The sequence below is a fragment of the Tursiops truncatus genome, chromosome 6 (genome assembly GCF_011762595.2).
Source record: "Tursiops truncatus isolate mTurTru1 chromosome 6, mTurTru1.mat.Y, whole genome shotgun sequence".
NCBI classification, from domain to species: Eukaryota; Metazoa; Chordata; class Mammalia; order Artiodactyla; family Delphinidae; genus Tursiops; species Tursiops truncatus.
The window spans coordinates 94,694,091-94,709,031 of record NC_047039.1 but is presented as its reverse complement, the minus strand read 5'-3'; the positions used below and the strand labels follow the sequence as shown (position 1 = coordinate 94,709,031).

The 14,941-nt window shown below is 43.1% G+C and overlaps 1 protein-coding gene across 16 annotated transcripts in view; it reads right to left on the bottom strand.

Moving 5' to 3' along the window:
* SNX30 (sorting nexin family member 30) overlaps window positions 1-14,941 on the bottom strand; it is a 132,188-nt gene that overhangs the window by 72,693 nt on the left and 44,554 nt on the right. For all 16 annotated transcript variants that reach the window (XR_012332633.1, XR_012332634.1, XR_012332635.1 and 13 more), the window contains one exon: window positions 3,420-3,611. Coding sequence is in view for 5 of the 16 variants with exons in the window: in XM_073806423.1 (XP_073662524.1) it covers window positions 3,420-3,611 (192 nt within the window). In the remaining 11 variants the exon portion in view is untranslated. The remainder of the gene's footprint in view (window positions 1-3,419; window positions 3,612-14,941) is intronic.

Sequence of the window (14,941 nt, the reverse complement as noted above, 5' to 3'; positions counted from 1 at the left end):
CATAAAGTAAGTATTTGTACAACCTCGTCCTCTGACCATTAACTTTGCTTGAGAAGCTCGGCAGGAGTGGGGTGCTGGGACAAGATCAGGAGTTTGGGACCCTGTGTTCCCGTCTGTCCTCTCTCTCATCCCCACGCATCCCTACACGTCCTTTAATACAACACTCAGAAAAAAGGTTCCAGATGCATCACCAACGTATTAAACCTGGTGTCACTATTTGAAACAGGAAAAGAAAAGGACTCTGGTTTGAGATCAGAAGTGGAATTCACGGTAAGAAGTAAAATTTAATCCTGCAACAAGTTCACCCTTAAGGTGCTGTCCTCGAAGCCAAGTGAAAATGTGGGACTGGAACTTGGAAAGGTTATCCTAAGACATTATCTGACTCAGAGGAAAAGAGACAGAAATAAGAGCACAATGGAGAAAGGGGAAGGAAGGACAGAGAGACAGCAGAGGAGAGAGTGGTGAGCTGCAGCACGGGCATCAGCCTGAGAATCCGCTGACAGGGAGAGAAACTGCAGGGTGGAGGACAAGCAGGGCTGGGGAAGCATCAAGACAGGTGCGCACGGCTGTGCCAGGCGATCACCTTGACATTCAGCTGTTTAGAGCACAAATTCGAGAAAAGTGTGTTTTGCATTTCACTGACTACAGGGTACAAGTTGACACTAGGGAGAAAAAAATAAGTAACTGGAAATGATTCATGGGGGGTATGTATATCATCCTAAGACCTCTGAGGATATAATACACATCTAAGCACCTAGCAATGTTGAGAAATACTACCCAGTGCCAAAAGAGACAGGGGCAGACTGTGTGAGCGCATATGCCTCTGCACACATACAAATTTTCAAATGTGAACCAGGTGTGGAAAAGACAAGGCAGTAATATAGTGGTACAAGGCAGAAAGTTAATAAATATTAGTTCCCACTCTTTTACTCCTCCTCTCCCTGACATTAAGACTAACTACCTGTATGCAGAAAACTATAAGACACTGATGAAAGAAATTAAAGATGATACAAACAGATGGACAGAGATACCATGATCTTAGATTGGAAGAAACAACACTGTGAAAATGACTATATGACCCAAAGCAATCTACAGATTCAATGCAATCCCTATCAAACTACCAATGGCATTTTTCACAGAACTAGAGCAAAAAATTTCACAATTTGTATGGAAACACAAAAGATCCTGAATAGCCAAAGTAATCTTGAGTAAGAAAAACGGAGCTGGAGGAATCAGGCTCCCAGACTTCAGACCATACTACAAAGCTACAGTAATCAGGACACTATGGTACTGGCACAAAAACAGAAATATAGATCAATTGAACAGGACAGAAAGCCCAGAGATAAACCCAAACACATATGGTCACCTTATTTCTGATAAAGGAGGCAAGAATATACAATGGAGAAAAGACAGCCTCTTCAGTAAGTGGTGCTGGGAAAACTGGACAGCTACATGTAAAAGAATGAAATTAGAACACTCCCTAACACCATACACAAAAATAAACTCAAAATGGATTAAAGACCTAAGTGTAAGGCCAGACACTATCAAACTCTTAGAAGAAAACATAGGCAGAACACTCTATGACAAATCACAGCAAGATCTTTTTTGACCCACCTCCCAGAGAAATGGAAATAAAAACAAAAATAAAGAAATGGGACCTAATGAAACTTAAAAGCTTTTGCACAGCAAAGGAAACCATAAACAAGACCAAAAGACAACCCTCAGAATGGGAGAAAATATTTGCAAATGAAGCAACTGACAAAGGATTAATCTCCAAAATTTACAAGCAACTCATGCAGCTCAATAACAAAAAAACAAACAACCCAATCCAAAAATGGGCAGAAGACCTAAATAGACATTGCTCCAAAGAAGATATACAGATTGCCAACAAACACATGAAAGGATGCTCAACATCACTAATCATTAGAGAAATGCAAATCAAAACTACAATGAGGTATCACCTCACAACCAGTCAGAATGGCCATTCATCCACAAATCTACAAACAATAAATGGTGGAGAGGGTGTGGAGAAAAGGGAACCCTCTTGCACTGTTGGTGGGAATGTAAATTGATACAGCCACTATGGAGAACAGCACGGAGGTTCCTTAAACTAAAAATAAAACTACCATACAACCCAGCAATCCCACTACTGGGCATATACCCTGAGAAAACCATAATTCAAAAAGAGTCATGTACCACAATGTTCACTGCAGCTCTACTTACAATAGTCAGGACATGGAAGCAACCTAAGTGTCCATGGCCAGATGAATGGATAAAGAAGATGTGGCACATATATACAATGGAATATTACTCGGCCATAAAAAGAAAGGAAATTGTGTTATCTGTAGTGAGGTGGATGGACCTAGAGTCTATGATACAGAGTGAAGTTAAGTCAGAAAGAAAAAAATACTGTATGCTAACACATATATATGGAATCTAAAAAAAAAAAAAAAGGTTCTGAAGAACCTAGGGGCAGGACAGGAATAAAGACGCAGACGTAGAGAATGGACTTGAGGACACGGGGAGGGGGATGGGTAAGCTGGGACGAAGTGAGAGAGTGGCATGGACATATATACACTACCAAACGTAAAATAGATAGTTGGAAGCAGCCACATAGCACAGGGAGATCAGCTCGGTGCTTTGGGGCAACCTAGATAAGTGGGATGGGAGGGTGGGAGGGAGATGCAAGAGGGAGGAGATATGGAGATATACGTATATGTATAGCTGATTCACTTTGTTATAAAAAACTAACACACCATTGTAAAGCAATTATACTCCAATAAAGATGTTAAAAAAATTGTAAAAAGACTAATTACACCAGATTATAATCATGTTCTCATCACAGACCTTCAGGTTGATACAATGGTTGATACAATGATTAATAAATTTCAAGAGTAATGAGATATTAACATCTTAAACAATATCATGATAGAAAATAAGTGAAAGTACGGGGTTTAAAAGTTTCATTTGAGGGCTTCCCTGGTGGCGCAGTGGTTGAGAGTCCGCCTGCCGGTGCAGGGGACACGGGTTCATGCCCCGCTCCGGGAGGATCCCACATGCCGCGGAGCGGCTGGGCCCGTGAGCCATGGCTGCTGAGTCCAGAGCCTGTGCTCCGCAACGGGAGAGGCCACAACAGTGAGAGGGCTGCGTACCGCAAAAAAAAAAAAAAAAAAAAAAAGTTTCATTTGAAAGACTGTAGTACAATTTCTCCTTCATTTTAAGGTTAAACGAAAAAAAACTTATGCATAATCCTTTTAAATCTGAATATATCCACTCTCCCAAAAAGCTACACTCACAATTGTCATAAAGGTGAACAGACTTGTACAAAGGAAGGGAAAAAGGAAAGGCAGGAATCATGGCGGTAGGACTTCAATTCTCCAAGACACTCTAGACAGGGGGAAGATAATAAAAAGACCTACTTTGGTGGTGATCCTGTAAGTGATGTAGGTCTCCATCGTACAGACATGCTTCTTGGGATCATCAACCGTGACAAAGAGGTCTCTGGTCTCACCATCGATGTCATCATCAAGCTGTAGTCTGTTGAGAAGGGAAGATGAAGAAGCCGGACTTGCAGGGCCTGCTGGAGTACCGCCGTTGGGCAAAATGAGATCCTGAAAGAAGAAAAGAATCATCTTACAAAGTAGCTAAAAACACACACCTGGAGAACACCAGCAACAGCGGCTGGTTTAGCCCAACCAAGAAACACCTCTAACTACAAAAATAACTTTCAAAGAATCTGATCCTCTCCTTACCATTTCTTAAGTGAACGAGTCTTTTACAACCAAGAGAAACACGACGGGCAATGCTCTACACCAAATCCCGTCGATTCACGTGTCAGCAAGCGCTGCAGGAAGCAGCAGTTCAAGGACAGAGAACATGACAGCCACCACCGGCGTCAGACTTCGACAGAGAAAGAACTCCTGAGCACACCACATTGTCTCTTTTTCCCACTTTCTCAAGACCGCCACTTGGGCCCAGAACCCTCTTAGATATCCAACACATTTAACAACCTAATCAACCATCACAAAGAGACAGCTAAACGTTACGTGCCTCCTGGAATAAGTTCACACCACCACCTACGAAGCATGCTTGCCAAATATGCTGGCTATGAGTCCTGAACAAATCTCTAGACACAACACCAATTTATAGGCAATACAGCAAGAGTGAGGAACATGTAGAACAAGTACTGCGAGGACGCAGTCAGTGGCATCTACACAATGTGAAGCTAAAGAGAACCGAAGACCCAGTTTCTTCAATAAATAAATAAATTGTAAGGAAAAAAGAAATACAGAGTTGGAAAGAGCACCTATAGATGTAATGAAACTTAAGAGACCTATCAACAACTGCAGTGGGTCATGATTAAAACACAGGGTTAAAAGACTTTGAGACATTCGGGAAATTTTGAATATTGATCAATTATTTGATGACATGAAGGAATTATTAGGTGTCATAATGGAAGTATTATGATTTTACAAAGTCTTCATCTTTTAGTAATACATAACTAAAGTATTCACAGATGAAATGATAGGATGTGTGGTATCTGCTTCAAAATAATTAAGGTCAGGTAGTTGGGATATAGATGATACAAGATGGCCCAAAGCTGATCACTGTTGAAGCTGGTACTTGCAGGTTCACTATAAATTCTCACCTCTTCTGTATGTGTTTAAAATTTTCCGCAATAAAAAAGTTTAAAAGGGGTGGGGGGGAGCAAGTACCAGAAAAGAAAGGGAAGGAAAGATTAAAAACTTATGGACTTCTTTCTTCTTAGGCCTCAGTAGGAAGCCACTTGAATCAATTATGTCCCTATACTATTCAAAAAAGATGCAGTCTGCCAGTTACCTTTTCTGGCTTTAAGATTTGATAAGAGGACAAAGTCCTATCTAGCAGTAGATGTGAAAGCCTCTGAATGTCACCTTGGAATCATTAGAAGGCAAAGACTAAGGAATATGGCAAGAAAGTGACATGATACTAAGCAAAGAGCCTTGGTCAGGAATGTTTTTTTGCATTCCTGACCTGTGGGTAATCAGATCACAGGCTGGGCGTGGGTCTTTCCCCAGAAGGATCTCTTCTTCTGTGCAGGCTGGATATGACTTAGCCCCCAGAGAAGAGAACATACAGGAAATGAGAAGTCAATCTAGCAGTCATGTCCATAAGCTCCAGATGAAGACGGCACATCTGGAAAGAGAGTATGGAACAAGGCAGAGGGAAGCATGGTCTGGGGTCAAGGGCAATGTCACCCAACTCAGTGGGTGATGGAAACTAAACAAAAAAGGTACCCTCCTTTGTCTCCCTGACCACAGATAATTTAATCACATCCTTACTTATGCAATGTCAAAAATACTTTTGTAATTACTGAAAGGGTACCATTTCACAGAAGGTACTCATGGGAATGGACCTCACCCCTCCACTTCTCAGCCCAGGGTCTTGTCAGCTGGGAAGGCAAGCCCCTCAGCAGCTGCTCTCCTTATGGACCACAGAACCTAGCTACAGCAGCATCCCACGACCTGCTTCCTCAGCACACTGATGTCACTGAGGGCATGCAGTGTCCAAATCCCAGGGTCTAAGGATCAGTGGGGGGACATCTTCTCTGGAGCTCTGAGACAACCATCACGTCTTCATCATTTCAGTAAATATTTAAACACTGACCTCAGGCAAGGCACCATGCTAGGCACTGAGGGGCCCACCCTTATATTTTAACAACACTAGCTCACTGGGCCTCAGAAAGGCTCCATCACCTATGGCTAAACATTGCACAAAAGAAAGAATGAATTCAAAACCTTTAGTCAGATAAGCCAACATCAGCTCAGACAGCAATTTTCCACAATCTGGCCTGAACTGATCCTGGAACCCACTATGCTGTTTCATATTTTCTCATCGTTGCTTACATAGCGCGTGCGCGCGCACGCGCATACACACACACACACACACACACACACACACACACACACACCCCTCTTTTTTATGTAGAGGGCTCCCAGGATCTCACAGAAATCTTCTCAAATGCCCCCTCCTTCTAGAATCCTTCCTGGATCCAGCCCCTGACAAAATTAGTCACTCCCTTCTCAATACCTTGAAGATACTTCCACTGAAGCAATTTTCACAGTTTTATTCATTTATTTACATATATAACTTATCCATAAGCACTGTGCATCCAACAACTGTAACTGTGCCTTGTTCACCTTTGTGTGTCTGTGATTATCCATCCATCTGTCTGCCCGTCTCCCAGTGACTCCAGGACAACTCCCCTAACCTCAACTCCCCTAACCTTTGCTCTGGGGACCTCAGCCAATAACCCTCCAGGAACGGCCCACATAAAGGTCTAAAAGATCTTGGCCAGACAGTGGGAACTGAACTATTTCTCAAATCAGTTAGCGGGGGTTGGGGAGGAGAAAGTCACCCAGACCTTGTCACACAGCAGATTCTTTCCTTTAGGACTACACAACCAGGGAAGATACCCACACCCTTACTACAGGGTGCTTCCCGTAATATTATTTGAGCATATATGAATAGCAAATGAGCTACGGATGCCTGGACTTTCCTATAAAGGGCTGCTACCGTCTCCGCCTTCCATGGCACGTCTGTGCGCAGGGCTTCCACATTCTTATTTCGCTGCCCTCTATGTCAACCTCAACGTGGTGAGGTTAGCAGACAGCTACTATCTCTACTGATGAGGAAGCCGACTCAAAAAGGTGAAGGACTTCTGTATCCAAATGTATGGAAGCCAGTTATCACTCTACTGAGTTGAGCTAAGGTATCTGGTTCCTAGTTCAAGGGTGTTATCAAGCTGGATGGCTTTCCCCAACCCAACACTGTCCCTCATCTCCATTCTCTGGCCATAAATCCTTCTGGGTAAACATGAAGCTTCTGTTTTTAAAGCCAGTTGAGGAATGTTTACATTTTCCCTTAGGGTCTTAATACAAGTTATCCCCCAGATAACTCCCCTCAAGATATGGTCCCCATGAGAAACAAACGTGGAGGGAAAAGACAAAAATCTCAGGAGGAAAGGGCAGGGGCTTAGGTGGACTCAGTGACCCAGGCTCCTCTACCCTCAGAGTCCTCCGGTAGCGGGTTTGCTTCACTGAGACCTGAGTTCTAGAGCACGTATTGTGGGAGGGCAGCACCTTTACAACTAACACGAATTACAAGAAGTGAGAGAATCCCTTGGCTCAACACAAAAGCCTCCTGTTTCACTGTTGCTGCCCTACCGTCAGTCCTCCTTACTGCAGCCAGAATGCTCCCTGGAAAAGGTCAATCAAAACCTGTTACCCCCCTGCTCAGAACTCTGAAAGACATCCATCCAAACACATTCAAAATAAAATCCAGACTCCCTCCCATAACCCACAAGGGCCAACATGATCTTACCACAGTCTCTGACCTCGTCCCAGACATTCTCCCCACTGCCCTCCAGCTCATCCTGTTCTACACACCTGGCCTTGGCTCGTCTGGACCTCAGGGCCTTCACACTTGCTGCTCGCTCTGCCTGGAACACTGCTCTCCCCTCCGATTGCCACTGGCCTGGCTCTTCTCCTCAAACAGGTTTCTGCTCAAATGACACCCACTCAGAGAGGCGTTCTCAGCCCACAAAAATCTAAAAACATTCCTGCACCCTCCATCATTTTCCAGTCCCTTCCCTGGCTTTATTTTCATCATAGGACTTACCACTGTCTAAAAATATATTATATGTTAATTATCTGTCTGACTTCCCACCAGTCTGTAAATTCAACAGGAGCAGAGACTGTGTCTTCTGGAACACAGTAGGTACTCAGTAAGTATTTGATGAATGAATGAGTTTTAGAAGTGACCCAACTCAATCTCTTGCCAATAGAAGGTACTCAATAAACGTCTGTTGAATGACGACAAAACTGAGGCTAACCTGGACGGACTGCCGAGTTTTGAATCCCGGTTCTACTCTTTACTAGCAGCATGACTTAAGTAAATTCCTTAATCTCTCTATTGCCCCAGCTTCGTCATTTATAAAGTGGGTATAATGGGATTGAGTTAGTTAGCATGTGGAGCAATTGGAACAGTGCCTGGAACATGGTAGGCGCTATATCACTATCAAAATACTCAAACAAACAAACAAAAAAGTCAACTTGTCTGCAAGTATTCCGGCATCCCCTTTAGACTATGGGGCTGGGTTCACAGTAGACCATAAGTGCTGCTGAAAATTAAAATCGCACCTAGAGTCACAGTTGGTGCCTTAACCACATCTTCCTTAATGACTTCCCTGTGGCAATAGATATATCTACGGTAGCCCTTGTGAGAGTTACAACTACACAGCTGATAAATACATGAAAACTCCTCAACGCTCCAAAATATCAATTCTTGCTACGTAGTTTCAGTTATAAGAGAATTTCTTCTCCCCATCACCCCTTTTTACTTAGGAAGAGGAATACATAACCAGGACACTTTGGAAACTGCCCTCGCTCGAAGAATTTCAGTTATAAGATCCACCATTGTGGTCAGCCAGCCGCAAGAGAGATTATTAAAATAACGTCAGTCACCAGCAAAATTCTATATTACATTAAACATAGGGTTGATGAAAGAAAGTGGTATACCTTAAGGGCCAATACAGACTTAATAAAAACAAGTCATGCGAAAACACTCTAATTTCTCTTTCTGATACTATTAGAGGAGTGCGGGCAACGTGATGATCTCGTTTCAGAAAAGCCTGCCGAAGCCTCTCGAGGCATCCCGACCGCTACGGGAGAACGAGAGCTCTCTGAATGCGCACTGTGCCTGACTTGTCTTAGCGGCCCTCTCTCCCGCCAGGCACACGGGAGATGCCTGAAGAATGAATGTGCCCTGCACACACTGAGCGGGACACTCCTGACTGCTGACTTTGCTGTCAAGTTAAATTTAGGCCAACTACGGGCAGTAACTTCAAAGGGAAAACCTCAAAATTGTTCTGTTCACAGATGTTCATAACAGATCAAAGAACACAGAGTGAACCCTGGAAAAGCTCCAAAGGCTCGCTAACCAGGAAATGATCATGTTTACATTAATAACAATGTTACACACTCATTGAAAAATTATAAATCTAGACTTCTAGATAAATGCGGCGAATTAATAAGCTCAGGTCTTTGCTTTCTCCCTCTTTCCCCCTTCCAGACAACAACCACCTGAAGAACGGGAGAGAAAGAGCAGTGGGGGTGCGGCGGGGGGGGGCGGGCGCATAGTGACTGGAATGAGTACCAGATTAGAAACTAGGAAAGGGCATCACCCAAATGCCAAAAGTTTTGAAGATTTCCTACAGGAGACAATTGGGACTCAACTGAGAAAAGAACTAAGAGGTATCTTTAACCCATGTCACTGAGGTTACCTAGGGTTCTCAAGGTTACCTAAGAAGTAGAAAGTGTCCCGAAAACCCTCACAGACACTCTAGTTTGAATTTGCAATTGTCTGGAGGGATGAGGGTATGGAAGGGCCCACAGTGGGGCAAAGGAGGACCCCCAGAGTGTCTGGCTGCTGTGAGCAAGGGGATGCCAGCACAGGTAGACACACCATGTGAGGCCCACCAGCAGACGGTGTCTTGCCCCCAGGGCTTCATCTAGCCAGGAGGGGTAGAGATGCAAGAGAAAGGTCAGGGGAACAGAAGGCGCCTGCTTGCATGAAGTCAGCTGCCCTGGGTAAGTCCACCAAGCACAAAGGAGGCAAGACCGCAAATTCTGAAAAGGCTGGACTCTACCGAGATGGGGAGAGCACCTAAAATAAGATGGAAGCCAGGCTATACTGGATCCAGACACAGAGAGGAACTAGGCCAAGTCTTCCTGACCGACTGTCCCTGACCCCGGTTTTCTTTCTTCTGATTCCTTTTCCCAAGGGGAGACCACTCAACTGATTTGTCAACTATTATTCCACTCAACCTAAGATCCAAGAAGACAATTCTAACATCAAGTAGAAACAGGGAGATCCAGGGAATTCCCTGGCAGTACAGTGGTTAGAACTAGGTGCTCTCACTGCCGGGGAACTAAGATCACGCAAGCCGTGCAGTGAGGCAAAAAAAAAAAAAAGAAAGAAAGAAAGAAAGAGAGAAAAAGAAAAAAGAAACAGGGGATCCAATAATTCACTTCTTCTGGTGAGAGGCAAATAGCAGGCCTGTATTACCTCATCAGACACAAGAAAACCGAAAAATATACCAGCCTATATCAACTCATCATTCAGACCCAAGAAAACCAATACATGAGGAAAAGCAGCACAGTCCTTAAGAGCAGATAAATATATACATTTGAAAAGATTTATCCCATAAAACACTACACTTTAGTCCACATCTACCTTGTGCTCCCATTTAAAAAAAAAAAAGTCAAAGTGGAAGAGAACTGTACTTTACTTCACTGTACAGTAGAAACTAACACAACATTGTAAAACAACTATACCCCAATTAAAAAAAAAAAAGAAAGAAAGTGGAAGAGGGGGAATTCCCTGGTGGCGCAGTGGTTAAGACTCCGCACTCCCAATGCAGGGGGCCAGGGTTCGATCCCTGGTCAAGGAACTAGATCCCATGTGCATGCCTCAACTAAGAGTTCACATGCCACTGCTAAGGAGCACTCGATCTGAAACTAAAGGAGCCCAGCTGCCGCAACTAAGACTCAGTGTAGCTAAATAAATAAATAAATATCTAAAAAAAAAAGGAAAGAGGGAATAAAAAAATTAAAGCAGGGCTTCCCTGGTGGCACAGTGGTTGAGAGTCCACCTGCCGATGCAGGGGACACGGGTTCGTGCCCTGGTCCGGGAAGATCCCACATGCCACGGAGCGGCTGGGCCCGTGAGCCATGGCCCCTGAGCCTGCACGTCCGGAGCCTGTGCTCCGCAACGGGAGAGGCCACAACAGTGAGAGGCCCGCGTACTGCAAAAAAAAAAAAAAAAAAAAAAAAAAAAAAAAATTAAAGCATAAATTGAAAACAGAAAAGAAAGAGTAAAAGTTATAAATAAAACCAAAATTTAATTCTTCTAAAAGAATTAAATATAGAATTGTATTAATATAGAATAAATATAGAATTAAATATAGAAAGAAGGAGGGGAAAAATGAGCAGGCAATAATGATTTAAATCTTACCTCTGTGTATGATTATAAATTACAAGGATGTGCTATGAATAGCTATGCTAATAAACCTGGAAGCCTCTTTGGCCATACATTGCAGGAAAATGTACGGCCAAAGAGAAATTAAATTGATGTAGAAAACCTAAACAACTAAATAACCTCAGAACTGCTGTCAGAGAACTTTTACTGAAAGGTGAGCTAAGCCCCAATGGTTTTACAACTGAGCTCTAATGAACCTCAGGGAGCAAGTCCTGTTTTATTAGAACATTCTAAAACACATTTAAAAATGAAAAAACTTTCAAATCAGTTTATAAGGGTTACCTATATCTGATATCAAAATAGTATGACAAAAAAGGAAATCAGATGTAAGTGCAGACTTCGTCAGTAAAGTAACAGCAAATGGTACATTAGAAGAATTTTTTCAAAAAGAAAGAAAGAAAAATAATATACCAGGATTGAGTCAAACATAATCCAAGAAATCAAAAGTGATTTAACATTAAGAAATTTATTAATGCTATTCATTACATTAACTGATAATAGGATCACTGTCCAATATAATCATGCCCGCAACTACCAAAATGCTTATTGGTATCATACACTGGTAAAAATCAGCCATTCTATTAAAATCTCTAAGTAAAATTAAGAAATAAAAGGAAGGTTCCTAAATCTGTTAAAGGGTATAAATCGGAAAACATCAGCAATGAACCTTGAAAACACTGCTCTAAGTGAAAGAAGCCAGACATGAAAGGCCACATATATAATTCCATTTATATGAAGAATCCAGACAGGCAAATCCACAAAGATAGAAAGAAGACTTCTGGTTGCCAGGGGCTGAAGGGAAGGGGAAAACAGGAGTGAACACTTAATAAATATGAGGTTTCTTTTTTGGGTAACAAAATATTCTGGAATTAGATAGTAATGATGTTTGCACAATGCTGTGAGTATACTAAAATCCACTCAACTGTAATATAGTTTGAAATGGTGACTGTTACGGTATGTGAATTAGATCTCAATAATCTATTTCTTAAGCAGGAAACAATATAAAACACTGGAGGCATGTCTACCAAATTCAGAAACAAGACTGATACAGAATCACCCCATTATTCAAATTGTTCTGGAGCCTTGAGCTAGCGCAACGGCGTACAACAGAGCTCCACGCACTGCAATCGTTCAAGAAGAAACACGCAGCGATCTACCACATCGCTTCCTTGCAAAAGGTTCGTTTCTTCGAAAATTAATCTAAAACTATAATACACATAATAGGGTGAAAGTGTATTTAAAACTTTTAAAAATGATAAATCTAAACTGATGTCAGGTATTTACTAAATAACATTCAGTGACAAAAGGAGAAGACACAAACTACATGGTAGACTGTAGTATCGTTTGCAATTATTAACTCTGTACCTTTAAGTGGATTATACACACTCACTATTGCCAAGTGACTGCCGACCGGAGGGCATATCTCCACTCGAGTCCAGTGACTGTTGGCTTGGCTACGTAACAGGCTCTGGCCAATGGCACATGAGCAAATGTGACGTACACCAGATGGGAGCAGACACTTTAAGAGCCACTGCATGTTTCCATCAGCTCTCATGTGCTCTCTCCTCCTCATGTGCTCTCTCCTGCCTTCAGAAGGGAAGACTTGTGGAAAAGAGCCATAGCAATGGACTCCCAGCCACTGACACATAACTCGATCTAGAAATTAATGTTTGCTGCAAACCTCTGTATTTTTGGAATTTGTGGTTTATTAACCACAGCAAGACTAATACATATAATTATTAAAATGTCTATGTAATTTAAAAAATCTAGGTAAGAGATAGTGTGTAAACAATATGGAATTTTAAGATGTAGGGATTTATCTTTTTTTTTTTTTTTTTTTGGTAACTGTAGAATTATTCAAAATGCATCTTAACCATATGACTTAAGTCCTAGGACCCTATTTGATTATCAGTAGAAGTTCAGTCTTCCTTCTTTCCCACCCCTGCCCCAGAATCCCATCTCCAATATTCTCCATAACCTCCAAGGTTGCTTCCACAAGTTTCTGCAAGTTCCCAAGGCCCAGCAGTCTGTGGTTTCTAGGTTAGCATCTTCTCTGAACAGTCTTACATTTTCCCACTTTGGATTCTGGATCATCACATATGAGGGAAAGACTCTTCTTCTTTACACATAGGTTAAGAGATCACCTTTAATTATTTGTAGGTTAATAAAGTCGTTTCAAAACTGAAAATGTGGGCTTCCCTGGTGGCGCAGTGGTTGAGAGTCTGCCTGCTGATGCAGGGGACGCGGGTTCGTGCCCCGGTCCGGGAAGATCCCACATGCCGCGGAGCGGCTGGGCCCGTGAGCCATGGCTGCTGAGCCTGCGCGTCCGGAGCCTGTGCTCCGCAACGGGAGAGGCCACAGCAGTGAGAGGCCCGCATACCGCAAAAAAAAACCAAAAAAAACCCTGAAAATGTTTCCCCAGCTTTTCTATTAGAAACTCTCCCTTCAAGTAAAATCCACCCATTGGCCTGATGCAAAAGACGACCTCCAACAAGATCACAAACGAAGTCAAAATGTAAGAGCCCAAGTCCACATTCCTTGGCTCAGTTTCCAATGTCTATTACTAGCTTTTTCTAAGGATCTCCAGACTAGCAATCAGCTCTCCAGACATTCTTGTGATTGTCGGGAGCAAAGATTTTTCTCCCGCTCTCAGATGAATTTAAACATGATCTCTTTTCATTCCTTCTAAAGAGGATACACTGTTTCAACCACAGAGTGAAACACCTAACACACATTGGACAAAGTGCTGACACAGAGCTACCAGGATGTGTTCAAATGACTCAGTCTGGCTGGGCAAGTGTACACAAAAACCTCTACCTATGATGCAATGCAATATGGGGTATAACGAAGGTCCATGCAAAATGAAGGAGGGGCACAAAGGATGCTGGGGCAACTGGAGAAGAACAAGAAAATTTGCCAAATGGAAAAACAAGATGGTGGGAGAGCTTGGCATGGACATTCCATGCTGAGAAATCATGACCTCTGAAGAAGGAGAGGTATTTCCAAAAGCTTGTCCCTAACTGAATGATAACTAGGACCCACCACACAAAGGTTCTGCCTCTGCTGCTGGTCAAGTACGTGCACGATCTGGAGGACTCAAATGCCCAAGCAGACAGCTTTTTAAAGACACGAATTGAACCTCCCCCAAAAGTACACAACAAAGAGAACGTGACTCTAACTAAACACCTGCTCTCTTTCCGTCCCACCTGCATGCATTCTGCCAACTGAAAGCTAAGTAATAAAGGCACTCCCCTCTGACATTTCTGCACCAAAATCACGCGAGGGCCTGGGGCGGAGAATCCCTCAGATCACCCAAGTTGTTTGTGTCACTTACAAGAAAAGACTCGGAAGTAGCATGCATGAGGCCACTCGGGTGGTAACGTGACCACCAGGTCTTTGGTCACTCTCTCAATACTGTGGTACCACACAAGCTGGATGCTCCACAAAAGGGGAGTGATGCACACAGCAGATAAACAGCTCTAAAGACCAACTGAGAAACAGTTACATGATGGGTGGTAATTAACAGAGGAGAAATAATGTTTCATAAAGGTCATGAAGTTAACCTACTGGGGATACTCAGTCTAAGGGTCTCATTTCTACACTCTCCCAACACTAACCCACTCCATCCACCTCTGGTCTTTAACAGAAGAGGCATGGGAGGGAGGGAGGGAGGGAGGGAGGGAGGGAGGGAGGGAGGGAAGGAGGGAAGGAGGGAAGGAGGGAAGGAGGGAAGGAGGGAAGGAGGGAGGGAGGGAGGGAGGGAGGGAGGGAGGGAAGAAGAAAGATAGATAGATAGTCTGGGCTTAGAGTCCACATGGCTGGGCTTGAATTCTGGCTTTGCTCCTCAGAGGTCTGGAGGAAG